Here is a 27032-nt window from a genome sequence, read left to right as displayed (position 1 = left end):
GTGCTCCTGACGGTGCCCACAGGGTGGTGCACACACAGCCCATGCTCCTTCCTCTCTGAGCCTTGTTTCGCTACCCCTGCCTCACCCAGAATCTCACAGACACCCCCAGGCCTGCCTCCTCCCAGAGTGATTTTAGCTGAAATGTGACTGATGGTTGCCTGTCAGTCTTGCTACAGACTTATTGGACACATCCAGGCATCTGTGCCAGCCTTCAGATTTGGGAGAGCTGTCACTTAGACATCTGGCAGATTTGATTTCTCATTGGCTTTAGGGTAGTGTTCCGGTCCCTGAGACCACCCGTAATGTGGTGACTTGCTAGAAGTCGCAGTACTCAGCCTGTAGTTACACTCATGGCTGTGATTTATTAGCATTAAAGGACACAGCAAAATCAGCCAGGGCAGAAGGCCAACTGGGTCACTGGGAGGCCAGGTGCAATGTGGAACCTTACTCCAGTGGAGCCACCTGGGACACACTGACTTCCCCCAGCAGCAAGCTGTGACCACGCATGCCAGATTTTGTCAAGGAAGCCAGGGTGTTCGCCGCACCCTCTGCCTGGCATGCATCAGGCTTTGCACAAAGGGTTTGGGCACAGGGAGCTGTTGTTCTCAGGGAATGGTGGGAATGCTCCCAAATCACAGTGCCCACACACTGCCCTAGCGAGCAGGGCTTTTTGAAGACAGCAGTCAGGCCTGCTGTGTTAGCAACACTTTTCTCTACAGGTCAAAACCATTTCTTAAATATTTTTTTGACTGTAGTACCCAACAGTAATTCTAATTAGATTATGACTGTTTTGATATCTGAAGAGCACTGATTGGAGAGAGGAGGGAAGTGGGGCACCCAGCTTTTCTCATCCCTTCCCTCTGCTGGGCACCCATCTCCTGTGTAGCCTTTGACTTGTCCTCATCCAGTCCAGCACCAAGTGGTATCAGAGGCAGCAGGGACTGGTCTTAAGTCAGTATGAGGAGGACCCACGCCTTGGGACTTGTCTGTGCTTCCTGAGACAGGCTGTGGGGTTCCCAGTTCGCGGAGGCTAGGCTGGTTACCTGTCATGCACACACTGGGTTTACCACATAGTCTCACCTGCTTCTCCTGTGTCCAGGGTTCAACTCAGCCACCAACGTTGTGGTGCTGGCTGGCACCAACCGCCCTGACATCATGGACCTGGCGCTGATCTCACCCAGCCGATTTGACTGCCAGATTTACATTGGTGAGTGCACATTTCTCAGGGTTGGGACAGTCTCCCCTGGGCTTAAAAGTTTGGTTAGGTCATTTGCAGTGTATTTGGAGGAGATTTTGATGGTAATCTTGAAGGAGTTAATGGAACATTTTGAAAATGTGGAGATGCTGGCAGTCTGGTTTTTGGGAAGAATCCATGTGACTGGGCCTGAAGGGATGTTGCTGCAATAGAAACAGGTGGTGGGAGCTTGTAGCAGATACTGGTAATTTAGAAGACAGCAGTTTATCTGTTATTCTTCAGCCTGACAGCCTTCATCGCCTTCCCCTACCCTTTTGTGTTTCTTAGGAAGCATTAATCCCTTGTGCCCCACCCACAGCAGGCCTTGTGTTGGTTGCTGTCAGGTCACATGGCCCTGGGTTGAGGGTTCAGGATCTGCGGAGCCCGATGTGTGTGTGCGCCTTGGCTGGTTTCTGCCATTGCTTCCCAGCTCTGGCTGGAGGATGACAGCAGAGACCCCCACAGGGATCCCAGGTGTCCTTGCAGTTTTGGGATGTGGCTGTGGTGCCTGTCCTGGCTGTACTTGGTGTTCTGGGATGTGGTTTTGGTTACCATCCTGGCTGTTCTTGGTGTTCTGGGATGTGGCTGTGGTGACTGTTCTGAAGACCCAGAATGCACAACAGCCCATGTCTCTTTTTCACTAGGCTCCCCTGACATCAAAGGCCGGTCCTCCATCTTTAAGGTTCACCTACACCCACTGAAGCTGCACAAGAGCCTCAGAAAGGACACCCTTGCGAGGAAGCTGGCAGCACTCACCCCAGGCTTCACTGGTGAGTGGTGGGAACCATGTGTGCTCTGCTTCTTGTCATGGGGCATGATGACTTACCATTCAATTCAGTTCTGGCAGCGCTCACCCTGTCTGTAGGACTTTTCACCTGTTGAGAGTGTTCAGAGACCACAGATCATTTTTCTTAGCCCCAAAACTAATTTGTACCCATTTGAATTTGTTTCAGTTATATTCAGACTTAGTGAGTCTTACTGTAGAACTGACAGTGACGTCCCGGAGAGAATCTGCCAGGCTGATGCTTCCTGAGGTGTTTCTGCCTGGAGCTTGGCCTCCCTGCTAGAGAAGCTAATTTGCTTTTTTCTGTCTTTATAATGAAAGCTCCATCTATGCTAGGAAACCTGCTTCCCTGCTGGGCAGGATCACCCTTCAGGAATGAGTGGGGACTTTTTCAGGTGGATTCCTGTCCTCATCTCTCCTGCTCTGCAGCTGTTTTCTGCCTCAGTACCTCATGGATATGTGGCCATTGGCCACGGGCTCCAGCCTACACCCCATCTGTTCCCTCTACTCCTGGAATATTCTGCTGTGGTGTCTCACCCCTCCAGCTGCCTTGGCATCCCCGTGGTACCTGTCCCCTAGGCTCCCCACAGTGTCCTGCCTAGTTTGGGGTCAGGTGTATTTACACACAGAATTGCATGTTTGTCTGCTGCAGGATGGTGAGTGAGAAGCTCTTGTCTGGCAGCCATATGAAGTGTGTCATCTGTCTTAGACACAAAATGTGCTTCCTCTCTTTTGTTCTCCTCTCTGGCTGACTTCAGATGTCTATTTACATACTAAAGATATGAAGCTGGAATGCTATGGAAACTGCTTTCTTCGGTCCTTCAAGGGGATGACTCAGTGGGGATGACTTTGACTCAGCACTTCCCCTCAGCAGAGGTGACTCAGGAAAGACTCTGATGACTCTGACTGCAGGGATGACTCAGCACTGCCCCTCAGCAGGGATGACTGAGTAGTGATGGCAGCACTGTCCCTCAGTAAGGATGAGTCAGTAGAAATAACACTGTTCTTCAGCGGGGATTACTCAGCAGAGGTGACATAGCACTGTCCCTCAACAGGGTGACTCAGCAGGGATTACTGGGATGACAGCACTGTCCCTCAGCAGGGATGACTGAGTAGAGATGACAGCACTGTCCCTCAGCAGGGATGACTCAGCAGAGATGACAGCACTGTCCTTCAGCAGGGATGGCCCAGCAGAGATGACAGCACTGTCCCTCAACAGGGATGACTCAGCAGGGATGACTCAAGAGGGTGTAGGTCAGAGGCCGTGGCAGTGACCACATAATCATGAGGTACTGAGGCATTAAACAGCTGTGGAGCAGGGGTGAGGAAGACAGGAATGACAGCGCTGTCCTTCAGCAATGATGACTCAGCAGAGATGACAGCACTGTCCCTCAGCTATCATTTCAGCAGGGATGACTGAGTAGAGATGACTTGGGGATGACTCTGACTGCCCCTCAGCAGTTGATGGGTCTGCTTTGCATCAATGGAAACATCATAGTGTCTATCAGCAGGTGAATAGCCAAAGTGGCATATACTGTAGTTGAATTTAGCTACAAAAGGGAATAAAGTAAGCTGGGTGTGGTGGCTCATGCCTATAATCCCAACACTTTGGGAGGCTGAAATGAGCAGATCATGAGGTTAGGAGTTTGAGACCAGCCTGGCCAATGGTGAAACCCTGTCTCTATAAAAACATAAAAAATCAGCTGGGCATGGCAAAATCCCATCTCATTTTTTTTTTTCTTAATTTAAAAATGAGGCTAGGTGCATGGATACCAGTGTGTGCCTATATTTCCCAGTTACTCAGGAGGCTGAGGCAGGAGAATTGCTTGAACCAAGGAGGCAGTGGTTGCAGTCAGCCGATACCACACCACTGCACTCCGGCCTGTACAACAGAGTGAGACTGTATCTCAAAAAAAAAAAAAAAAAAAAAAAGGAATAAAGCATGAATGCATGTTGCCACATGAGTGAACCTAGAAAATACTGTTCTCAGTGCAGGAAGCTAGACACAAAAGGCCATATGTTATATAGTTCCATTCATGTGAAATGTGCAGGGGAGTAACAGAGATACATAGAATAGCAAATTTCTAGGGACAGATGTGAGATGGGTGCTTGTCAGAGGATGAAATGGGAATTAACTGTGAATAGGCAGAGGATACCGTACAGAGATGATGGAAAGTTTCTAAAACTAGATTATGGCAATAGTTGCAGTCCTTGATAAGCTTATTAAAAATAATCGATGTGTACATGTAAAATGGGTGGATTTTATGGTATATACCTTATGCCTTAATAAAGGTTCTCAAAATATGTAGCTAGATTAAGTGGTGACAGGTGGAGCACTTCCATTACCTTCAGGTTATCCACTGAAGTTCAGCCTTGGCCTCTCTGCTGGAGATCTTCCTTAGCAAAGCTAACCTGGGTCAAGCTCCAACCACCAGGAGAAGCACTGACTGTCCCTGTTTCTCCCTTCCTGGGTCAGGTGCTTATATTTCCAACGTTTGCAATGAAGCAGTTCTGATTGCCACCCGGCATCTGAGTCCTTCTGTTCAGGAGAAGAACTTGGAGCAGGCCATTGAGAGGGTCATCGGAGGTGAGCCTGGCAGCTTGAGGAGGGAAGGCCTGGCAGGCTCACCCTCTGGCCCCAGTTTCTGCATGCAAGCCACATGCCGTGGCTCACGCCTGTAATCCCAGCACCGTGGGAGACCTTGGTAGGTGGATCACTTAAGGTCAGGAGTGCAAAACCAGCCTGGCCAGCATAACGAAACCCCGTCTCGTCTGAGGATGACCTCAGGCATCTTTGAATGCCTGCTGTGGAGGGCAAAGCAGTCTTCTTCCCTGAAGGGAATGGGAATGGATCTCGTTTCCTGGGAAAAGCCTTGTGGACACTGCAGGGACCATCCATCCCTGGCATTTCTCTTTTCTTTTTTCTTTTTTCTTTTTTCTTTTTTTTTTTTTTTTAGACGGAGTCTTCCTCTGTTTCCCAGGCTAGAGTGCAATTTTTAATATAAAAATTAGGTTGGGTGCATGGCTTGCACCTATAATCTCAGCACGTTGAAAGGCCAAGGTGGGCAGACCACAAGGTCAGGAGATCAAGACCATTCTGGTCAACATGATGAAACCCCATCACTATTAAAAGTATAAAAGTTAGCTGGGTATGGTGGTGTGTGCCTCTAGTCCTAGCTACTGAGGAGGCTAAGGCATGAGAATCACCTGAACCCAAGAGGCAGAGGTTGCAGTGAACCCATATCATGCGTTTTACGCCTGGTGACAGAATGAAACTGTCTAAAAAAAAAAAAAAAAAAAAAATTAGCTAGGTGTGGTGGCACATGCCTAGTACCAGCTACTCAGGAGGCTTAGGCAGGAGAATCTCATGAAGAAAATATCAATTTGCATGAAGGAACCAATTTCATTTCCTTTTTTTTTTTTTTTTTTTTTTTTTTTTTTTTTGAGATGGAGTTTTGCTCTTGTTGCCCAGGCTGGAGTGCAGTGGCAACCTCTGCCTCCCGGGTTCAAGTGAGTCTCCTGCCTCAGCTTCCCAATAGGTGGGATTACAGAGGCATGCCACCACACCCGGCTAATTTTTCTATTTTTAGAGATGGAGTTTTTTCATGTTGCCCAGGCTGGTCTCGAACTCCTGACCTCATGTGATCCACCTAGCTTCTCCCAAAATGCTGGGATTACAGGTGTGAGCCACTGCACTCAGCTGCAGGAACCAAATTTCTAAACCAACACATGGGACTTGGGATCTTCCAACAGCTTTCATGCCCCTTTTGGGAGCGACATTTAGACCTTGAAAGGGGATGGGCCTTCCAGGCCATGTCAGGCCATGTCAGGCCCAAGGAAGCAGATTAAAAGCATCTTTGAATGCCTGCTGTGTAGGGCAAAGCAGTCTTCTTCCCTGAAGGGAATGGGAATGGGTGTAGTTTCCCGGGAAAAGCCTTGTGGGCGCTGCAGGGACCATCTGTCCCAGGCATGTCATTTTTTTTTTTTTTTTTTTTAGACAGAGTCTTCCTCTGTTGCCCAGGCTAGAGGGCAGTGGCGTGATCACAGCCCACTGAAGCCTCCACCTCCTGGGTTCAGGTGATTCTCCTGCCTCAGCCTCCTGAGAGCTGAGGCTACAGGCATGCGCCACCACACCCGCCTAATTGTATTTTTAGCAGAGACAGGGTTTCACTGTGTTGCACAGGCTGATCTTGAACTCTGGTCTTGCACTCCAGCTGGGGCCTGTTTTAAGGCTTCCGTGTGAGGTGTGTTGGTGGGTTTCACTGCAAAGTAGAAGGCAATGGAAACAGGCGCTTGGCTTCTGCTGTTGGGTATAGATGGGCCTGGGATCCTAGCTGGGTGCAGAGGGAGTGGCCTCGTTTCCCAGCCACCTACTCCTGCCCTGCCCAATTCACCTGGGAATGTGATGTCTAGGCCTTGAGAAGAAGACCCAGCTCCTGCAGACCAGGGAGAAGACAACTGTGGCCTACCACGAGGCTGGACACGAGGTGGTGGGCTGGTTCCTGGGGCATGCGGACCCCCTGCTGAAGGTTGGTGTCCCCCCACCGCACCCCGAGTGAGTTCCCCTGGCAGGCTTGCACCTGGTATCTCTGGGCCAACCCGTGGTGGTGCAGCCATGGAATATTCAGGAGGTGGCCCTATAACTTTTAAAGGAATACACTGCTCTAGAACTTGTCAGAAGACCCTTTGGGGTGGGAAGGCAGAGCAGTGGGTTCCCAATGGGGCTTCAGCAGTGTGACTCCAGGCAGCAGCCTCAGTGTTCAGCTCGCCTCACTCCTGAGCTGGCAGGCAGCTCTTGGGCCCCCACCAGAGCCTCTGCGGGGTGGGCAGAGCAGAGGCGGTTTCCATGTGAAGCTCCCAGAGGCAGGTGCACTTCTTGGGGCATCCCCAGGGTGTCTGGGTGCCTGGATGAGGCTCTCTTCTCTCATGTTCCAGTAAAAGGACCTGCAGTCAGAACTAGGGTCAGGTGGACCTGGCTGCTCCAGGGTGGGTCATGGAGGAAGTGGGGACTGTGTTTGGGGTGACATGGGCGTGTGTCCTCTCCTGCAGGTGTCCATCGTCCCCTGGGCGGGGACTCGGCTGTGTGCAGTACCTGCCAAGGGAGCATGGGGTAACAAAGGCATGTGTCGTCTCCTGTAGGTGTCCATCATCCCCCAGGGCAAGGAGCTGGGCTATGTGCAGTACTTGCTGAGGGAGCAGCACCTCTATACCCAGGAGCAGCTCTTCGATGGCATGTGCATGATGCTTGAGGGCAGGGTGGCTGAGCAGCTGTGCTTTGGGCAGGTCACTACGGGGGCTCAGGATGACCTGAGGAATTTCACCCAGAGCGCCTATGCCCAGGTAAAGCGTGGGCAACCTCTGGCATGGGCTGCAGGCGACCGTGTCGGGCCAGGCTCACCCCGGGTTCCATACTTGTAGATTGTGCAGTTTGGGATGAGTGAGAAGCTGGGCCAGATGTCCTTCGACTTTCCCCAACAAGGCAAGGCCCTGGTGGAGAAGCCGTACAGCAAGGCAACTGCCCAGCTCATCGATGAGGAGGTCCGGCGCCTCATCAGTGCCGCCTACAAGCGCACGCTGGACCTGCTGACACAGTCGGGAGCATGTGGAGAAGGTTAGTGTGGCCTCTGCCGAAATGGCTGGGTCTTGGGTCCCATGTCGGGTCACATTCAGGCCACACCTATCCTTGATCTTGCTCAGCTCTGGGCTGTGAGCACGTCCTCAGAGCTGTCTGACAAGGGGGCCATTGTTTCCAGGTGGACCAGCGGCTCCTGGAGAAGGAAGTGCTGGAGAAGGCAGACATGGTGGAGCTGTTGGGTCCCCGGCCCTTCGCGTAGAAGTCCACCTACGAGGAGTTTGTGCAGGGCACGGGTGGCCTGGAGGAGGACACGTCCCTACCCACGGGGCTGAAGGGGTGGAACCGGGGACAGGAGGAAGGAGACATAGAGCAGCCTGGGCAGGGGAGTTCTTTGTATCCGCTGGTGGAGCTCAGGTGACTCCGACTACCTGGGACCTTTGCAAAGCAGCTGGAGAAGCTCACCAAAAGCAAATTAAAGCCTGACAGCTGCAAACTGGTGTTTTAGATGAGGGTGCTCTGAGCCCACATGCAGGGCGTGGGATTTGAGGAGGGGCTGCCCTGAGTCCCTGGGTGTTTTTGATGAGGGTGGTGTGAGCCCACATGCAGGGAGTGGGGTGGACAGAGGGGCTGCCCCGAGTCCCTGGGTGTTTTAGATGAGGGTGCTGTGAGCCCACATGCCGGGAGTGGCGTGGACAGAGGGGCTGCCCTGAGTCCCTGGGTGTTTTAGATGAGGGTGCTCTGAGCCCACGTGCAGGGAGCGGGGTGGACAGAGGGGCTGCCCTGAGTCCCTGGGCCCTGCTGCTAGGGGACAGTCAGGTCCGGGTTAGAGGGAGGGGAGCAGGGCTCTCCCGTGGTGCTGAGGAAGGCATGGTGCCTGTTGGGAACCCTGAGTGTAGCTTCAGGAGGGGTTTGATGGAGCATCTGGAGACACTGGACCTTCCTGGGGCCTGCCTCTGTGGAGGAGTGTTGATGTGGTCGTAAAGTCACTCAGAGGAGTCTAGGCCCAGCACAGAAACCCTCTCAGTTTGGTAGAATTGAGAACGCCAGCCAGTTGTCAAGGTAAAGTCAGGTTTCTTAAGCAGCTGTTTGGGTGGGTAGAAGCTCATCTGCTGATCTGTCCTTCCGAGGGAAAGCCCACTCCACCCACAGGTGCATGTTTGAGGGAGGATGGCGGAACTGGAGGGCTCCATAGCTGAGGTTCCATGGCCGGGCAACCCCCACCTCTGCCTGCACCTGGGCCCCGTGGCAGCCCTGCTCTGAGCGTGAGTGACGCGAGTTGCTTAGCAAAACCTGGAACACTTGGGGCTCCTTTCTGGGGCACCCCTGACCTCTACCTGCTGCTGGGCCCCATGGCAGCCCTGCTCTGAGTGCGGGGGACATGAGTTGCTTAGCAAACTGGGCACCGATCCTTGGAGTGGAGGTGCTTTAACTGCAGATGTGTCTGAACTTAAGATTGCATCAGCAGCTTCTGCTCCTGTGACCTCTTTGCTGGAGTCCTGGAGGGGAAGCTCTGCAGGGCCCTGGCTGGCTCAGGGGTGTCTGTGGAGAGGCCGTGGTCCTGAGCCCTCAGCATGCAGCCGCCTCTGGCCCCGGTGCCTGTTCATGAACCATTTTTCCAGAGCTTGGTGGCTCCTAATAAAAGGAAGGCCCCGTCTGGGCTTTGAACTCCAGGCCCTTTGGTGCCTCAGGAGGCACCAAACTTTAACTGAAAGACGCTTTGCTTTTTCTTAACTGGAGTGTGGGGGACTTGGTGAGGATGCCCGTGTGCTTTCTCCAGGACTCACTGGGGTCAGCAGCAGCAGGGCTGTGCAGTGTCAGCCTCGACCACTGCCTTGCAGTGGGTGGATGCATGTCTGAGTGACCTGGGATGGGAACTGGGGAGACACCCTTTTGCAGATGTCCTGGGTGAGTGGCAGGAGGAGGTGGCCCTGCTGGCTGTGCTGGGCATAGTTTGTTCTCAGCCTCTTTCTCTGCCTAGGTCAGACCGCACTGGGACTTCATAGTACGTTTTGCAAATTGCTTGTGACTTTTGTCTTGGAGCCGTAAAAATATAATTTCCAACTGGGGTGAGCATGTTCAACTTTTATTGTTTGCAAAGGGCACACCATTGAATTCAAAAACTCTCTAGCACTCAGCCTTCATCACGGCCTCCACCAGGCCCTGAGTGGCTGAGCCGCTTGGGGTCTGCTTGGGGCTGGGTCTTGGTCCCTCAGATGGAGGCAGGGGTGCTCCCTCAACCCCAGCAGGCCTCACAACATCGCAGCATCTGCTGGGGCCTCCAGGATGCAGGGTGGTCACGGGGTTGTGGAAGGTCACGGCCCCGGCCCCACTGTGGTTCCCTCCTACACCCCTGGGAGAGGCGGGGCGTTCATTTTTTCACCTCCCAGGCAGCTGCATGTGCAGGTCACCCCTGGCCAGGCTCCGTGGCATCTCATTCCACGAGTAATGACAGTGGGTAGGGCTTTTGGCCCTTCATGATAATCTGTGTGTGGGAGGCACAAGAACCCTCCAGACCGTCTTCTCGGTGCCTGCCTTTGCCTTCACCTTGTTAGGGCTGTCACACACACCTTCCCCCAGCCTTCTCACCTGTGTCCTTCACAAGTTAGTCCTTAAGTAAATCTCGAGCATTCTCATTCCCCGAATCCCACACACCCATGTTCCACGGTCTTTTCCCACCTGTCCTGATTGTGACCCGCAGTTTGCCCTCATCTGCCTGTCAGGGTGGCTCAGCTGCATCTTTGCAGAGAAGCACCATCACCCAAGTTGTGTGAAGCCTCTGGGCACCCCTCAGGGACAGGAGCCTCAGCCCCTCTGTCAGTGGCCTGCCTCCCTCTGCCGGATGGGGAGGTGGGATGGGGTGGAATGCCTGCACCTGGCAGCAGCTGTGCACCCTTCCCAGAAGGTAGAGCACTGACCAAGGCCGCGTCTGGGGAAGGCACAGCACTGACCGGGGCTGTCTCTGGGGAAGGCGTGGCACCGACCGACCTAGGGGGCATCTTGGGAAGGCATGGCACTGACCGAGGCTGTCTCTGGGGAAGGCAAGGCACCGACCGAGGCCGTCTCAGGAAGGGGTGGCACTGACTGAGGCTGTTTCTGGGTCCACAGTCATAAGACACCTTGCTGAAAATTTTCACGTGTGGGAGGTCCACATTTCTCAGATCCCAGCATGATAGCACACAGAGCTCAGTGGGCCTGGCAGAAAGCAGGTCACCCCTGGTCAGGCTCCGTGACATCTCACACCATGAGTAATGACAGTGGGTAGGACTTTTGGCCTCATCTGGTGCCTCCTCCTGACCAGTGCTAGTGGCTGCTGGGACATGAGTGTGTCAAGAGTGACTCCCCTGCCTGGGCCACCTTCATGGTGCATGTGGGGCAGGACTTACTCCCTGAATCCTCCCTTCTGTCGTTAGCACAACACTCACCCCCAGATGTGACCCAAGTCAGCGCAGCACAGCAGAGCCCTTGGGCTCTGGCAGCTGGCGAATGATCAGGGCCAGGGCAGCTCAGCCCACACCCCTCAGCAGGCACCTGGTGCACTCTGGTATTGAAAAGGAAGAGACTGCAGCCAGGCCATCAAACCCGCAGTGATGTTTTAATCCCACTGTATATAAATGAGCTCTGTGGAACCTCCGCAAGAAGGATGGAAGATGGGGAGGAAGACTCTGGTGGGTGGAGGTGTGGCCAGGGGCGCAAGCCTACTTTGATGGGACTGAAAGGGAGAGCTGCTGGGCTCTGTTCCTGGAAACCAGGGCTGGAGACCTGGCTGAGAGAGGAGCTGGATGGCAGAGCAGTGCTGAGAGGCAGGGAGTGGCTGAGAAGTGGGAGCAGGTGCCGCCTCTAAAGCCCCCTACACAGAAGGAGCTCAGAGTATGCCTGGGCATCTGCAGAAGCTCTGCTGAAAGGCCAAGAGCCTGTTTTTCTTCCCCAGAAGTGTGCTCATGGGGAATGGGAGAGGGCAGGTGGGCTTGGGGATGGAGAGCAAGCTTACACTTTCATATTAAACTCATTCTTTGACTTGCTGTGAAGCAAGAAGCCTATTCGGTGACCATCAGCATGTGACCATTGGGAGGGCATGAGCTCGGGCCCCCAAACACCCCTACAATAGAGGAAGGAGGGCCTGTCAGCCTCCCCTGCTGCTCCCTGGACACAGACCCATGGGGTCCCATGGGCCCTAAACCTGCCCAGCAAGTTTAAGGGCCATGGGCAGGCCATGTATCCGGGCAATGTGATGTGAGCATAGACGAGGATGTGGCCTCATAGTGGGTGCAGGACAGGGAGAGAATGAACCCCACCCTGAGAGCTTTCGGGAGGTGTCGCCAAGTTTCTGAGGCAGTCTGGTGATATTTGGTGTTCTGAGCTAAGGAGGGATGGACGTGGCTTCGCACAGGGACCAGGAGAAGCAGGTGCAGGTCTCAGAGCTGAGACATGGGGCCGGGACCCTGGTGAGACAGTGGCTGCATCAGGTAGAAGAAGGGGCAAGATGGGAATGATGGGAATTTGGGGCCTGCTCCTCCATGTGCTTTGCTGGGCAGCACAGTGTCCCATTAGCCAAACCCACTTCTGGCTTCTAAGCTGGGTAGCAGGGAAACGTGGAGGTTGGAGCACACCCAGGAATTCCTGGAGTGGCTCTCACAGGCCTAGGTCCCCCTCACCCCAAGGCCGGCCATGGCCCGCTCCACTCCTCAGTGCGTGCCTGGCAGTGACTCCATGATGCTGTCCTCCTGATTTGGGGCTCAGAAATGAGCTGGACTTAAGGCCACTGGGCTGTGCTTGTGCTGTCGCTCCCAGAGGCATCCAGGGGCCCTGTGTGTCCCACAGGAAAGCCGCTGGTCACAAAGTGAGGCTAAGACCTGTGCCTAGCAGACAGGGCAGTCCTCGGGGTTGGCAGTGAGCCTCCTCCAGCGCACTTCCAACCCTGACTCGCTGTATCAGGATGTGACGGCTGGAACCGTGTGGGAGGACACAGTGTGTCTGCTGGGTCAGGACTACCCAGATCTGTCATCGTGGTTGTGTTCTGGCAGAGATGGCCTAGTCCTCCTGGGGCATCTCCACAGTGAGGAATGTGTCCAGGACAGCAGCCTGCCGCTCGGGGTCGCCTAGGGGCTGCTTCTCGTGGTTGTGCTCAGCACTTGTCCTTGTCCAGGAAGACGAGTGCAGGCAACTGCCCGGGACAGCGGGTGCAGACCTTGCGGGAGATGCAAGAAGGGGGCTCAGTGTGGCCAGGAGCCCTGGGTGGGTGTGTGGGAAGGGGGCTGTGTGTGGCTGGGAGACGTGGGGTGATATGGAAAGGGGACTCCGTGTGATGGAGTCTCGCTCTGTCGCCCAGGCTGGAATGCGGTGGCATGAGCTTGGCTCACTGCCACCTCCTGTCTCCCAGGTTCAAATGATTCTCCTGCCTCAGCCTCCCGAGTAGATGGGAGTACAGGCGCATGCCACACGCTTGGCTAATTTTTGTATTTTTTTTAGTAGACACTGGGTTTCACCACAGTGACGAGGCTTGAACTCCTGACCTCGTGATCTTCCCGACTCGGCTAAAAAGTAACGTTTTAAGCAGCTTCTAGTTGGGCCATGGCAGCATGGTGAAGTGGTGATGGACTTTTGCTAAAACACATGGTCAACCCAGGACTTCCCAAGGGGCCTCAGCTTACCACACACACTCAGCTCCGACGCTGGCCTCACCCGCCAGGGACTCAGTGTTGAGGTTCTCGTCTTCTGAGTCAGCGAACACCTCGACCAGCTCCTGGTCGGACATGTCGGTCAGTTCAGTGAGGCCCAGGAGGTCAAAGTGGACCTCCAGAGAGGAGACACTGCTCAGAGGCTCTGAGGGCAGAGGGGATATGGTCAGCCCCTAGGCCCTCCTGCAAGGCTGATGAGAGGTCTGGGGGTCTAGAGGGCAGAACGGGTATGGTCAGTCCTCAGGCCCTCCTACAAGGCTGATCAGAGGTCTGGGGGTCTAGAGGGCAGGGGAGTACAGTCAGTCCTCACGTCCCCCCACAAGACTGCTCAGAGCCCTGGGGGTCTAGAGGCAGGCAGAGCGGGTACAGTCAGAGTCCTGGGGTAGTCTAGGATAGTGTGCACTGTGTCTTCCCACAAGGCTCGTGGGTGAACCACAGCTTCCTGCAAAGCCCAACACCGGGAAGGTGTGATGGGTGCTGCACACACTCTAGACTAGAAAGCTTTCCCTTGACAGATGATGCTGCTGACACCCAGAGCACCACAGCTGCAAGAGCCCAGCACCCAGACCCCCCAGAGAGTGTCTGGACCCTGCTTCCTCATCTCCTGGGGGAGCTCACAGGGTCCCCATACAGTGTGCTGGGCAGGGGAGCATTACTTACGCCTCCTCTCTGTGATGGCATTGGAATGCCCCCCCACCTCCTCCTCCACAGGTGTATGGCCACTCTCCCCTGTCCCATGGGCTGGGATACCCAGTGCGGGCTGCAGCACCTCAGCTTCCTTTATGATCTCTGCATCCAAAGACACAGGGTGTCACCTTGAGACCCACAGGGTTCCCACTTCTCCACCGGATGCAGGACTGGGTGTTAGGACATGGCACATCTGTTCTCCTTTGATGCTCTGGGTAATGACCAGTGGGTGATGGGATGGCTGGGCTTGTGGCCTCATGCTCAAACCCCAGGCACGGGCTTGAGGGGGCTTCAAGGAGGCTGGCTGCCCCTTCCCCTTGGGCCCTGGCCTCCCCAGTGAACAAGAAATCTGAGGTCCAGGTCATGCTTGGTACCCAAGCACCCAGGAAGGCAGCACCATGCAGGCATGCCACGGCAAGTTCCACAAGGCCCATGTGGCTGCATCCCAGGACCATCCTGGCCTCTGATCTCTGGCTCAGCCCAGGGTCCCCCAAAGCCTTGCCACTGGATTTCCATGCCCAGCCTCTAGCTCCCCGCTCCTCTCCACTGGTGGACTGACTTTTCCTTTTAAAACCCTATGTCGTTGTGTTTGAATTCCAAATAATGCATTCTCACACCTGTAATCCCAGCACTTTGGGAGGCCAAGGCGGGTGGATCACAAGGTCAAGAGATCGAGACCATCCTGGTCAACGTGGTGAAACGCCGTCTCTACTAAAAATACAAAAAAAAATTAGCTGGGCATGGTGGCGCATGCCTGTAATCCCAGCTACTCGGGAGGCTGAGGCAGGAGAATTGCCTGAATCCAGGATGCTGAGGTTGTGGTTAGCCGAGATCGCACTACTGCACTCCAGACTGGGTGGCAAGAGCGAAACTCCATCTCAAAATAAATAAAAATAAATAAATAAATAAAAAATAATGCATTCTCAGTAAATGAAAGTTACTATCACCCTTAGTCATCAGCCACACCTCAGAGTTGGGCAAACATTCCAGGTTTTTCTCATGCATTTTATTTTTTTTTTCTTTTTTTTAGACACAGTCTCGCTCTGTCGCCAGGGTGGAGTGCAGTGGCGTGATCGCAGCTCACTACAATCTCTGCCTCCCACGTTCAAGCTATTCGCCTGCATCAGCCTCCTGAGTAGCTGGGATTACGGTTGTGCACCACCACGCCCAGCTAATTTTTTTTTTTTTTTTTTTTTTTTTTGTATTTTTAGTGGAGATGGGGTTTCACCATGTTAGTCAGGCTGGTCTTGAACTCCTGACCTTGTGATCCACCTGCCTCCGCCTCTCAAAGTGCTGGGATTACAGGCATGCACCCCTGCACCCGGCCCAACTGTTCCTTTTATTTCTTTGCGATGAACTTTTGCTCTGTCACCGAGGCTGGAGTGCAGTGGTGCGGCCTCAGCTCACTGCAGCCTCCGTCTCCCGGGTTTAAGCAATTATCCTGCCTCTGCCTCCTGAGTAGCTGAGATTACAGGTGCCCAGCACCACACGGTCTCATTTTTATATTTTTAGTAGAGATGAGGTTTCGCCATGTTGGTCAGGCTGGTCTTGTTTACAGGCATGAGCCACTGCGCCTGGCCTAACTGTTCCTTTTTTATAGTTAACAATTTATTTGTCAGATGAGAGCAGGAGGCCTCTCGGATACAAAGCCTGGGACACTGGGGACTCTTATATCCGTCCCTCCGGATCCCCTCAGCCCCTCCCCAAGCCTTCCCAGCTGCTCACCCAGTGGGCACCTCACTTGCCACAGGCAGCCAGAGGGTCCAATTAGCCAGAGTCAGGCCTGTCCCTGAGTGCTCGATGCCCTTTGGCCCTAGCCCCTGCAGGTCCATCTCTTAGGGGAGAGACAAAACACCTGATTCCCCCTGGGCTCATTGCCCCTGCAGGAACCCCTCTCCAGATGGGCCTCCTTTCCTCAGCTGCTTCCTGGACCCTGCAGGGGAGACATAGGGGCCTTCCAGGGATGCCAGCACCCCCCTACCACACTTGTCAGATGGACAAAGGCCCTCCCACTCCTGCCAACAGCACCCTGAGGACCCTGTGGGGTATTTTTAGCAGCCCCCAGTGGTGAGAACTGATCATAGCTGGGTGTGCTTGAAGCCACAGGAGCCAGCTGCTTCCATGAGGTCTCCCTGTGGGCGCCGCAGCTGGGATTCACACTGGCAACAGCTGCCTGTGAAGGGTGGGCCTGCCCTCCTATGGCACTATCCAGCAGCCTGGATACTGCCAGGTGGCCCTAGTGGGTCTGGAGCATCCGCAACCCCACCCCTCCCAAGCGGAGTCGAGGGAGCCTCAGGTGCCTGGCATCTGAGTGAGGAGCACCCCCACCTCTCGCCAGCAGAACTGAGAGCTGCAGGTCCCTGGCCTCTGAGTGAGGCTGGGAGGTCCCCAGTGGCATAGGAACTGGCAGTGCGGCTGTGGCAGGTGACCTGGCAGTGAGCTGAGTGTCAGGGTCTGCCTGGGTGACAGCCCAACAGCCTGACCAGTGAGATCGTTGGTCCCCACCGGCTGTGAGATCATTCTCTGTGGCCCACCCAGCCACAGAAGCCCTGAGTGCTTTGTCATCACATGGCCCATTTCTGACCTGCGGGCTGGGCAGGCTGGACAGGGGCTGGGGAATCTGGTGTCTGCCTCTCCACTGTCATCTGCAATGAGGTTGCTGAGCATCCTGGAAGGGTTAAGTTACTGGGGTCCTGGCCCACCCCCAAGCCCAGCAGGGATACCTGCCCACCCACAGAGCACAAAAGACAGAGAGTGAGATGTGGATGGACTCTCTTCTGAGGCTGTGAACAGGGGGACCTCCCGGACGTCAGCCAGAAGAAGCCTGCCTGAACCACTCTCTGTAGCGCTGAGGGGGCATCCAGGGGAGGGGACACCCCCAGAAGACCCAGCCTGGCCCTTGGGCCCTTCCTCAAAGGATGGTGTAGCTGCAGCCCCAGGGCCCCCCAGACCCCACTGTGTGCTCATGTCCTGCTGGCCTGAGCCATGGTCACGATTCCAGAATGCTTCCACACAACTCAGGAGTGGTGGCCATGCACATACAGCTGACCCTTGTATGAGTCTGCAGAGGGTGTGTCTCTGTCCCAGTCTCGAGCCTCAGGAGGGTGTGGCCAGGGCCCCAGACCTGCCAGGTCCAAGACAGAGCAGGTACTGTCCCTATGGCATGGCTGGCCCAGAGCCCTGAGAGTAGGTACCAGTGGGGAACCAAGGTGCAGGGTGAGTCACTGGCCAGGAGGCCCTGCTCTAGGCTCCCCAGCTGAGGAAGGCCACAGAGACTCTTACCTCCCCAGTTTATAGGCCAGGCACGTCCTCCATGGCACCATCACCCAGAGCAGGAGCTTCACCTCTGCCCTCCTTCTGTCCTGAGGGGCACCCCTCCTTTTTTTTTTTTTTTTTCTCTTGTTGTCCAGGCTGGTGTGCAGTGGCGCAGTCTTGGCTCACTGCAACCTCCGCCTCCTGGGTCCAAGTGATTCTCCTGCCTCAGCCTCCCTAGTAACTGGGATTACAGGTATGCACCACCATAGTAGAGACGGGGTGTCATCATGTTGGTCAGGCTGGTCTCGAATCCTGACCTCAGGTGACCTGCCCACCTCGGTCTCCCAAAGTGCTGAGATTACAAGTATGAGCCACCATGCCGGGCCTCTCTTACATTAAGAGACAGGGTCTCACTCTGTTGCCCAGGCAGGAGTGCAGTGGCACAACCATAGCTCACTGCAGCCTTGACCTCCTGGGTTCAGGCCGTCCTTCCACCTCAGCCTCCTGAGTAGCTGGAACACCACTCCTGGCTAATTAAAACTTTGGTTTTGGAAGAGACAGGATCTTACAGTGTTGCCTAGGCTGGTCTCAAACTCCTAGGCTCAAGTGATCCTCCACTCTGGCCTCCCACACCCTCCTCTCTGACAGCCCCCCGATGTCAAGGAAGGGTGGGGCAAGAGCAGTGCTGCAGAGAATCTCGGTGGGACATCACCCTCAGAGGCAGGGTGGGGCAGGTGGTTCTGGGTTAATAATAATGACAGCTGGGTGTGGTGGTGGACACCTGTCTCACTGCTACTCGGGAGGCTGAGGCACGAGGACGGCTGGAAACCCAGGAGGTAGAGAATGCAGTGAATTGTGATCCTGCCCCTATATTCCAGCCTGAGTGACAAAGAGAAGCCCTGTCTTAAGAAAACACAGTGGCTCATGGTTTTCTAGTATAGTCCCAACATTCTGTGTTTACTAACTAACCCCTAACTCCCACCTACATGGGGAAGACTCTGAACTTTGTAGTTGAGAGGAGGAAGCTGAGGCAGAGTAGCTCAGCATCTGTCCCTAGCACACAGCACAGGGAGGGGCCATGGACCTAGCTGGAGCTCTCAGCTGTTACCTGCCAGCGAGGGATTCTGGTTAGGGGCCCAGGAGAGGGAGAGGAAAACCTCAGACTTGCTGGCTTAGGTTCCCTGGGTCCTGATCTGGGTTAGGGGTGGGGGCCTGGAGGCAGAGTGGATCACTGAAAGAAGGTGGGACAGAGGAGGAATCTCTGCTTGTAGTCACCGTCTTGCTGGGCAGGGCCGTCATCTAGACCAAGGCACTGTAAAAGGCACTCATTCATTCACTCCACCGAGACTTCCAAATCGCCCGCTGTTCTGGGGACATGGCACAGACAAAATAGATGATTCCTGCCCGTCTGAGGGGCAGTCAGTGCCAGGGGCAGTGTGGGACTGTCTTTCCATTTCAGGGAGAATGCTCTAGAGGCGGGAGGAAGCCGTGTGACATGCGGGAGAAGGCCTGGAGCCAGCGGAGTGCAGCTGAGGATAGCCGGGGCTGTGAGGCCGGCCAGCGTGTGTGCAGGCTGTGTGGACGTTCTCAGGACTTTACTCTGAGTGGGCTGGGAGAAGCTGCTGAAGGGTTCTGAGCTGAGTGGGACAGTGTCCACCTGCATTTTTGCCACGAGGCTGGCGAGGGCACAGTCCAGTGGGAGGTAAGTCTGCAGGCACTGCCCCCGCCATCCTCCACGTATGCTGGGTGCCCTCTGCTTGTGCTGAGCTGGGGGCCCCACGCAGGACCTCAGCCACACCTCAGGCCCCTTCCCCATCTTGCCCTGGGGAGAGGCATGGGAATGCCAACAGTCCTCTGTAGATCCTGGGGTCTTGAGGGCCACAGTCATTCCTGGACAAAGGTCTAACCCTGCAGAGCATGCAGCAGGCCTGCCGCACCGACTCTTCAGAAGTATCTTTTCAGGCTGGGCACAGTGGCTCACTTGTAACCCCAGCACTTTTGGAGGCCGAGGTGGGTGGATCACTTGAGCTCAGGAGTTCAAGACCAGCCTGGGCCGACATTCCAAACCCCATCTCTCTACTAAAAATACAAAAATTAGGATACGCCTGTAATCCCAGCACTTTGTGAGGCCGAGGAGGGTGGATCACGAGGTCAAGAGATTGAGACCATCCTGGCCAACATGGTGCAACCTCGTCTCTACTAAAAATACAAAAAATTAGCTTGGCATGGTGGTGCACACCTCTAGTCCCAGCTACTGGAGGCAGGAGAATTGCTTGAACCCGGGAGGCAGAGGTTGCAGTGAGCTGAGATCGCACCACTGCACTCCATCCTGGTGCCTGGCGATGGAGCGAGACTGTCTTAAAAAAAAAAAAAAAAAAAAAAAAAAAAAAAAAAAAAAGGCCGGGCGCGGTGGCTCAAGCCTGTAATCCCAGCACTTTGGGAGGCCGAGGCGGGTGGATCACAAGGTCGAGAGATCGAGACCATCCTGGTCAACATGGTGAAACCCCGTCTCTACTAAAAATATAAAAAATTAGCTGGGCATGGTGGCGCGTGCCTGTCATCCCAGCTACTCAGGAGGCTGAGGCAGGAGAATTGCCTGAACCCAGGAGGCGGAGGTTGCGGTGAGCCGAGATCGCGCCATTGCACTCCAGCCTGGGTAACAAGAGCAAAACTCTGTCTCAAAAAAATAAATACATACATACATACATACATACATACATACATACATACATACACAAATAATTAGCTTGGTGTGGTGGTATGTACCTGTAGTCCCAGCTACTCGGGAGGCCAATGCAGGAGAATCACTTGAACCCAGGAGGTGGAGGTTGCCATGAGCCACTGGGTGACAGAATATGACTCTCAAAATAAAAAAAATCTTTTCATATTTTCACATTCCTGAGACAGCAAGGCACCTGTAGCTGACGGTGTCTTGGCATTGATGGGATTCAGTCTTGTGAGCATTCGAAGCCACCGGGTATCTAGTCTGACCCTTGTCCATCTCCCTTTGGCAGTGGCCTGGTCTTTATTCTGTAAACTCTGGGCTTGTGTCAAGGTTTTGGGAAAGGGAAATGTGGAAGACACAATCCTTTGCCCTCAGGATGCTAAGATTTTGGCCAGAAGAATGTGATGCCAGGAACATACAGGGCCTGAGCCCCAGGAGGGGCAGGATGGATCTTGACAGGCCTGTGGCTGCTATAAAGCACTTAGTGGTTCCTCAGATGATACGAACTCACTGCGTATTACATGCAGCAAATATGTGTTAGTTGACGGTATCAGTAAAGCTCTGGTCAGTAGTAGGTTATTAGCAGTTAAGCTTTTGGGGAGTCAAAAGTTCTATGTGGATTTCTGAGTTTGAGGGAGGGTGGCGCCCCTAAGCCACACATGCATATCCATAGCAGCGTGATTCACAGCAGCCAAAAGTGGAAAGCTCAGTGTCCCTCAGTGGATCAGTGGATATATGGAATGTGGTATGTGTGTAGTGAGGAGTGTGAGTCAGGCCCCCAAGAGTGCAGCTCTGACACGGGACACCAGGTAGATGAGCGTGAACACCTCACTCCAGTGAAAGAAGCCAGGTGCAAAAGGACAAAAACTGCTGGAGTCCATTCTTATGAAATACACAGAACAGGCAAGTGCACGAAAGTTAGATCAGTGATTGTCAGAGGCTCGGGCTGGGCGGGGGGTCGGGCAGTGGAGAAGGGGAGAATGGGCATGGGTTTTCTTGGGGGGTAATGAAGATACAGTGATGGCCACACAATTTTGTGAATATACTAAAACAGTGAGTTGTACACTTTAGAAGGATGAACTTTACATGTGAATATCATCTCAGTTTAAAAACAGTCCTCGATGGAAACACAGCTTGATCGATCTTGGCTGGAGCTGACAGGCAAAGCTGGCAGGAATGATACACATGTATACTGTGAGCTGGCCCATGGAGCCCCAGGCTCAGCCCCAGAGCAGGCTGGGACTGAAGCAGCTTCTATCTAGTTCATGGCTGATTTCCCGGGACCTAGCACACAGTAGGTGTGCAATAAATAGATGAGGGTGATTCAAGGAGTCCACGGTTAATGAGTAGCTGTGGTAGCAATCACCAGGGTCTATCTGACACCCTCTCAACAAGCTCTTGTGGGAAGAAGAAACAGATTCCTCCTGGGAGAACCCTGCTGCTTTTCCCAGGGTGGGGACCAGAAGCTCAGTGCCAGGCAGGCATGGGGGCTGGGTGCTGGCAGCCCCAGGGTTTCCAGGGCCAGGGCAGAGGCAAGCAGCTGTTTCTGATGCCTCAGGAAGGACCCCAAGGTGTGCGGTCACAGCAGTGTTCTGGTCCTCACCCAGCACAGCCCCTATCAAGGGGGACCCATCCCCCTGCAGGGCTGCCAGGGCCTGGGCTCAGTGGGCACTGAAGCAGCACCCCAGCGAGGGAGCCAGGCGTTGGTGTGCCTCAGCGCAGCCCCCTAGGCTTCCCTGGGGGCTGACTGCTGATGCCCTGTGCTCTGCTGCCGACGTATTTTCCAGTACATTCTTAACTGGAAAACTTGGCCTAAATCCTGTTCCTTGCCGTGTACCCAGGGCCCTGCCCAGAGCGTCAAGGAGGCCCTTGGCACACACCACTGCACGGAGGATTGAAGTAATGAAGTGAATGAATGAATGAATGAATATAATAAACTGGCTGCAGGGAAGGAGAGAGGCTTGCAGAGGCAGGGGCCACCTGCACCCCATTCCCCAGCATCCTTGTCCCTGGACTTAGACCCCCAAAGCATTTCAGGGATGCTGGGGTGGCCCTGTCTAGACTCTCAGCCTCCCGAGAGTCCCTCTCTTTCTCCCTGTGGACCCTCGGGCTGACTGAGCTGGGGTGGGTTACAGCGCTGGCTTCCAGGTGGGGCCCTCAGGGAGGGCACACGTCACACTCCTGTGCAAACCTGCACCTGCACCTCCGTGTTCTGTACATTCGGTATTAAGAAATCGTTAATTCATCTAGGTGCAAAAACAGTGTTTTAGTAACGCTTTGTAGAAATCACATTTTATAGATATTTCTGAATTATTTGTCAATGAAATAATATGTCTAGATTTGGTTCATACTACCAATGAAGGGAGGTTGGTGGTATTCTGGAGAGTAGGCTCTGGGCCTGGGGGCTGGGTTGTGGCACATAGGGCTTCGTCGTGCTGTTCTCGATACTTCTGAAAGGTTTTCAAAACTATGTGATAAATAATGACAGTTAGAGTCACCATCATGTGACCTCATGAGGCCCCACAATGTAGGCCTCAGTGGCCCCTTTGCAGTCAAGGAAGTGGGTGTTGGTGTCAAGAGCATGATCTCTCAGATGACAGGGCACCGTCTTCCCACTAAGTCCCCTGCACAGAGCCGCCGCCACCTTGTCAGTAAATACCTGTGCACGTTAGTTATCCAAAGCCCCCAGCCAGTGAGTGATGGGCTCAGAAATGGAACCCACTTTCTCTGCCTTTAACCTTCTGGGAAATCCTCCTTTTTCTCAAAGGAGAAGAGAAAAGATATTAACCTCCTCTCCCAATGCCTTGGGCTTCCACAGCCCTGCCGGGGATTCGGAGCTGTCTCCACTGACAGGCTTGGAAAGTGAGGCTCAGAGGGGCCTAACTGCTTCGTCCACACCTATTCTCACAGTTCACAGGCAGTCACAGCTGGGATCCCCAAGCCTTCAGGCCCCAAACTCCAGGCTTCCTATGCCCACAGTGCTGCTACTATCAGTGTTAAGAAGGAACTCTGGTCCCTCCCACAAATGACAAAACAAAACCAAGCCCACCAGCCCTCGGACATGTCCAGGACATCATCCCTTGACCTTGGACTGCAGATACACAGGGTGGGCGGACGTGTTTCTCCCGGAGACAGGCCTTCGGGCTCCAGAGGAGGCCACTGTGTGTGGCTGCGGGACTGAGGTTCCCCTGTAGTTACAGAGCGCAGGCTGGCCAGTGCCCCAGGCACCTGCTGGCTCCGTGGAATGGGGCCTCTAGGAAATCAGGAGGTGGTGGGCCTTGCCAGAGCGTGTGAGGAGTGTGCAGTTTGCATCCAAGTTGCGACCTAAGCCATTGGAACCCCGAAAGCGCTTTTGGAAGAGGCTCTGATTGGGAAGGGGGTTGTGAGCGCTTTCTTCCCCTTACCGACTCCAAGGCCCTGCACTAAGGCCTCCACCCTCAGGGCAGCGAGCCGTCCAGGCACACCGACCCTCCCCGATGAGCGTGCGCGCGCCCCGGAGCAACCACTCCTGCAGCTCGGGAGCCCCGGCGGGCTGCGCCCCTGCACGCCCCGCGCCCTCACCGAGACCCAAGTCAGCCCCACGCCCCGGCAGGGCCCCTGCCCACAGTCTCTGGCCCTCGCCCCGGAGACTCGCCTCTGGGTGAACAAAGCGGACGAGCTAGCGACCGGCCAGTGTCACTCCCTCGCCCCGCCGACAAGGACCCCAAACTCCAGCCCCGGAACGCCCCTCTGCCTTCCCCGGGGCCCCGGCTGGCTCGTCTGGGAGAGGGCTCGGGAGGAAACTCCGGGCCACCCAACCTCGAATGCCTCCGGGCCGCGAGCGCGGAGAACAAGGGGGCGGAGACCGGCCTGTGCGCCCCCAGTCCGCGCAGGCACGGCTCCTGGGAGGCGTCCCTGGCCCGCCTGACAGGCCCCCCGAACCCCCGCCTGCCAAAGGGCTCTCTGCGGCCCAGACAGCGGGAAGCGGGGGCCCTGTCGGGAGGGGCTGCGGCTTGCTGCGGCGAGGCGCCGCTTGGGGTCCCGGGATCTGGGCTGAACTCACCTCAGGGGCCGGAGCTCTCCGGAGGCTGCATGCCGCCCGCGGGGTATGGGAGGCGCGCTGGCGACTGCAGCGTCTCCTGGACCAGGCGCCCCAACAGCTGAGGCAGCGACTCGGCCCCGGTTCCAAGCGCAGCACATCCGGGCAGCAACCTGGGGCAGTGGCGGCGGGGAGGAGCCCGCGGGGCGGGGCGCGCAGCTGCTCCCAGACCCCGGCCGCCTCCCGGCGCCCCCGCCAGCTGCAGGACAGGTGCGGCCCGGCCAGCACCGCCGCCCCTCCCCTGCCGGCTCCCGGTCCAGCTGCCCCAGCTCCCGCCCCCACCCCGCAGCCTCCGCCCTGCCGCCCCTCCTCTCCCTCGCCTGCCGCGCCTCCCCTCCCTCGCCTGCTGCGCCCTGCGGACCCCGCTGGACGCGGCTGCGGACTCCAGACCCTGGGTCTGCGTCCTCGGTTCCTGCGCACTCACTCGGCAGCCGCGCCACCCACGCGCTCCTGTTCTCCTCCAGGTCCGTGCGTGCGGGGACCCGGCGGGGCTGGCTGGGGCGCGGGAGGACCTGAGTCGGGCAGGGTAATGGCAGAATCACGGAGTGCTCCGGCCGATGTGAATGAATCCACGCGGGGGTGGGTGGGGACGAGGCAGGCGCTCACTGGGCTGGAGGGGGTGGGGGGGGTGGGAGGCCGGGGTAGGGCGGCTCGCCGGGGCTGCAGAGAGCGCCTGGGCAGCTTCGATGAAACCCACCTCCCAGCAAGCGCGGGGCCGCCACTCGGAGCACACCCACGAGCACCAAGCTCTGCACCTCGTCGCGCGATGGGTGTCCCATCGCTTCTCCCAGTGATCCTAAGCAGGAGGTCTCCTTTCAGGCTAAGGAGCTAAGCACAGAGATGGTAAGTAACCTGCCCGAGGACGCACAGCCGGGCCTGGGAGGGTACCTCTGTAAGCCCGTGCTCTGCACTTTTGTTGTGCTGGCCTGCACATGTAAAGTCAACAGCAAGACAAAAGTGTGCCAAATTGCAGGGTCTTTATTGCCGGCGGCCACGGAGGACTCGTGTCTCTCCAACCCGTGGCTCCGAAAGGCGGGTGTCAAGACCTTTTATACCCGTAAAACCACCTCGGGAGTGAGGGTGAAGGGCAGGGGTGGCGATGAGGGACTTCAGATGTTCTGAGGGCTGGTGGATTCTGTAAATCACCTCCTGGGCGGAGATGAGGGTGAGGGGCTCCAGACATTCCGAGGGCCAGGGGACTTTGGACGTTCTGATTGTTACTTAAGTGGTTCACAGAAGTCAAGATAAGCATTAGTTTGCACGTTGTGTGGGTAGGGCGGAAATTACAGTCCTTCATTACGTATTACAAGTCGAAGGGTCCAGGATGGCATGGGTTTGGACTGCTTGCCTGTCACATCAGGGTTACAGAGAGCAGTTTCAACAGAAAGTGAGGTATGGTTGAGGTATGCAGTTTTATGGGGCCTTTACCATGTCACATTCTCCCCTTATTTTATTTACAGGCATTAAATCATTGATTCCTACAACAGGTATTTTTTGTCAGTTCTAAGGGACCATATTGAGGCCTTAATGTCATTAATTTTAGAGTCTACCCTAGATTTTATGAACCTGAACAGTTGGTTTAGGAGGCAGGGGGCCAAACATGAGTCCCAGTAGGAGTGGGAAAGATGTTTCCCATGTCCTATCCACACGTATGTACTCTGAGAGCCCAGGTTCGCCCCACTGTCCATCTACCATTTGGGGTAGTTACAGTTTTCTTGAGTGGATTACAAGACCCAGTGTAGCATGGGGATGGGGGAGAGTCTCGGTTCTAAGAGAAGGGGGTCTATGTTTTTGGTGTACCCTGATATAGTGGAGATAGATTCACAACCCCAGTGGGGCAAACGAATTAAGTTTCCACACTTTAATCAAAACAAACCAAGCCCAAGTGTCAGGTAGGAAGTTTGGGAGTGGAAAGGTGATGAACTTGACAGATGGACTTGAGTGGCCCAGACTGCAGGAGGGGCTGAGGCTCAGACGCCAGTGATGCATTGAGCTTCCACCAGCCACAGTCAGACCCTTTGCCCTGCTGCCCTACCCAGACTGACTCCTGCCCAACTCCAGTCAGGAGGGGCTGAGGCTCAGACGCCAGTGATGCATTGAGCTTCCACCAGCCACAGTCAGACCCTTTGCCGTGCTGCCCTGCCCAGACTGACTCCTGCCCAACTCCAGTTAGGGGGGTACAGCGTGCCTTCCAGCCTGGAAGTCAGCAGGGCACGCTCATAGTTTCCATGTTCCTTTAGTTTACAAGACAAAAACCAGAACTGCTGCTTAAAAGCCTGTGAGATGATTTCATGACCCACTTGCCTCCAGGCCAACCTGAGGGTGCGGAGTCCCGCCTCTCAGGGAGTGCACCTGTGGGGTGTGGGCTGCCCTGGGAAGTGGGGACAGGGATGGGCGTGGGCCACCCAGAGTTGTTTGGGGTGGCAGGTTGTGTTTTCGCAAAATTGCCACAGCAGTAGTTCCGATCCCATGTGTCTTCAGAACCTTCTGTTCCCATGAAGGCACTCCCTATCTGTGCTGCTTCTCCATAAACATTATTGGGGCTTGGGACTGCTCTGGCCAATAGAGGGCAGCAGAAGCGATGTCATGTGACTCCCAAGGCTGCATCTTGAGCAGCGCCCAGCTCTCTGGAAAGGCCCCTCTTGGAACTAGAACTTCCTCCATATTGTGAGGAAGCCCAGGCCACACGGGAGACCCCTGTGTGTGTTGCTGCTGGCGTTCCTACTGAGCCCTCTGCCAACAGCTGGCCTCAGCTGCCTACGTAAGTAAGCCCTCAAGGTTCCAGACCCTGCCTTTGGGCTTTCCTGGGGAGGGGGTGATCAGTGGGGCTGAGGCAAGCTATCCCTACCTTGTCATGGCCAAGTTGCAGATTCATGAGCAAAACAAATGTCGCCATTGTTTTAAGCTACTGTGTTTTAGGGTTGTTACGCAGCTGTGGTAACTGTAACAGTAATTACTGTGTATGAATGATTACCATTTCAGAGACGAATAAATGATACAGAGGGGGTCTCGTCAAAGA

At 55.2% G+C, this 27032-nt stretch overlaps 1 protein-coding gene and 1 pseudogene across 1 annotated transcript in view; one reads left to right on the top strand and one right to left on the bottom strand.

The window, feature by feature from the left end:
* LOC141582962 (mitochondrial inner membrane m-AAA protease component AFG3L1-like) overlaps nt 1–11080 on the top strand; it is a 29967-nt gene extending 18887 nt beyond the window's left edge. The window contains 10 exon segments of the mRNA XM_074392407.1: nt 1100–1207; nt 1879–2004; nt 4495–4605; nt 6432–6547; nt 7158–7358; nt 7437–7609; nt 7611–7629; nt 7772–8007; nt 9371–9498; nt 11004–11080. Of these exon segments, the coding sequence (XP_074248508.1) occupies nt 1100–1207; nt 1879–2004; nt 4495–4605; nt 6432–6547; nt 7158–7358; nt 7437–7609; nt 7611–7629; nt 7772–8007; nt 9371–9498; nt 11004–11080 (1295 nt within the window).
* Nucleotides 11081–12621: 1541 nt separating this feature from the next.
* On the bottom strand, nt 12622–24008 carry LOC141582988 (dysbindin domain-containing protein 1-like; annotated as a pseudogene).
* Nucleotides 24009–27032: the final 3024 nt, after the last annotated feature.

This window comes from Saimiri boliviensis, chromosome Y (genome assembly GCF_048565385.1).
Source record: "Saimiri boliviensis isolate mSaiBol1 chromosome Y, mSaiBol1.pri, whole genome shotgun sequence".
Classification (NCBI taxonomy): Eukaryota; Metazoa; Chordata; class Mammalia; order Primates; family Cebidae; genus Saimiri; species Saimiri boliviensis.
This window is presented reverse-complemented; position numbering and strand designations above follow the sequence as displayed.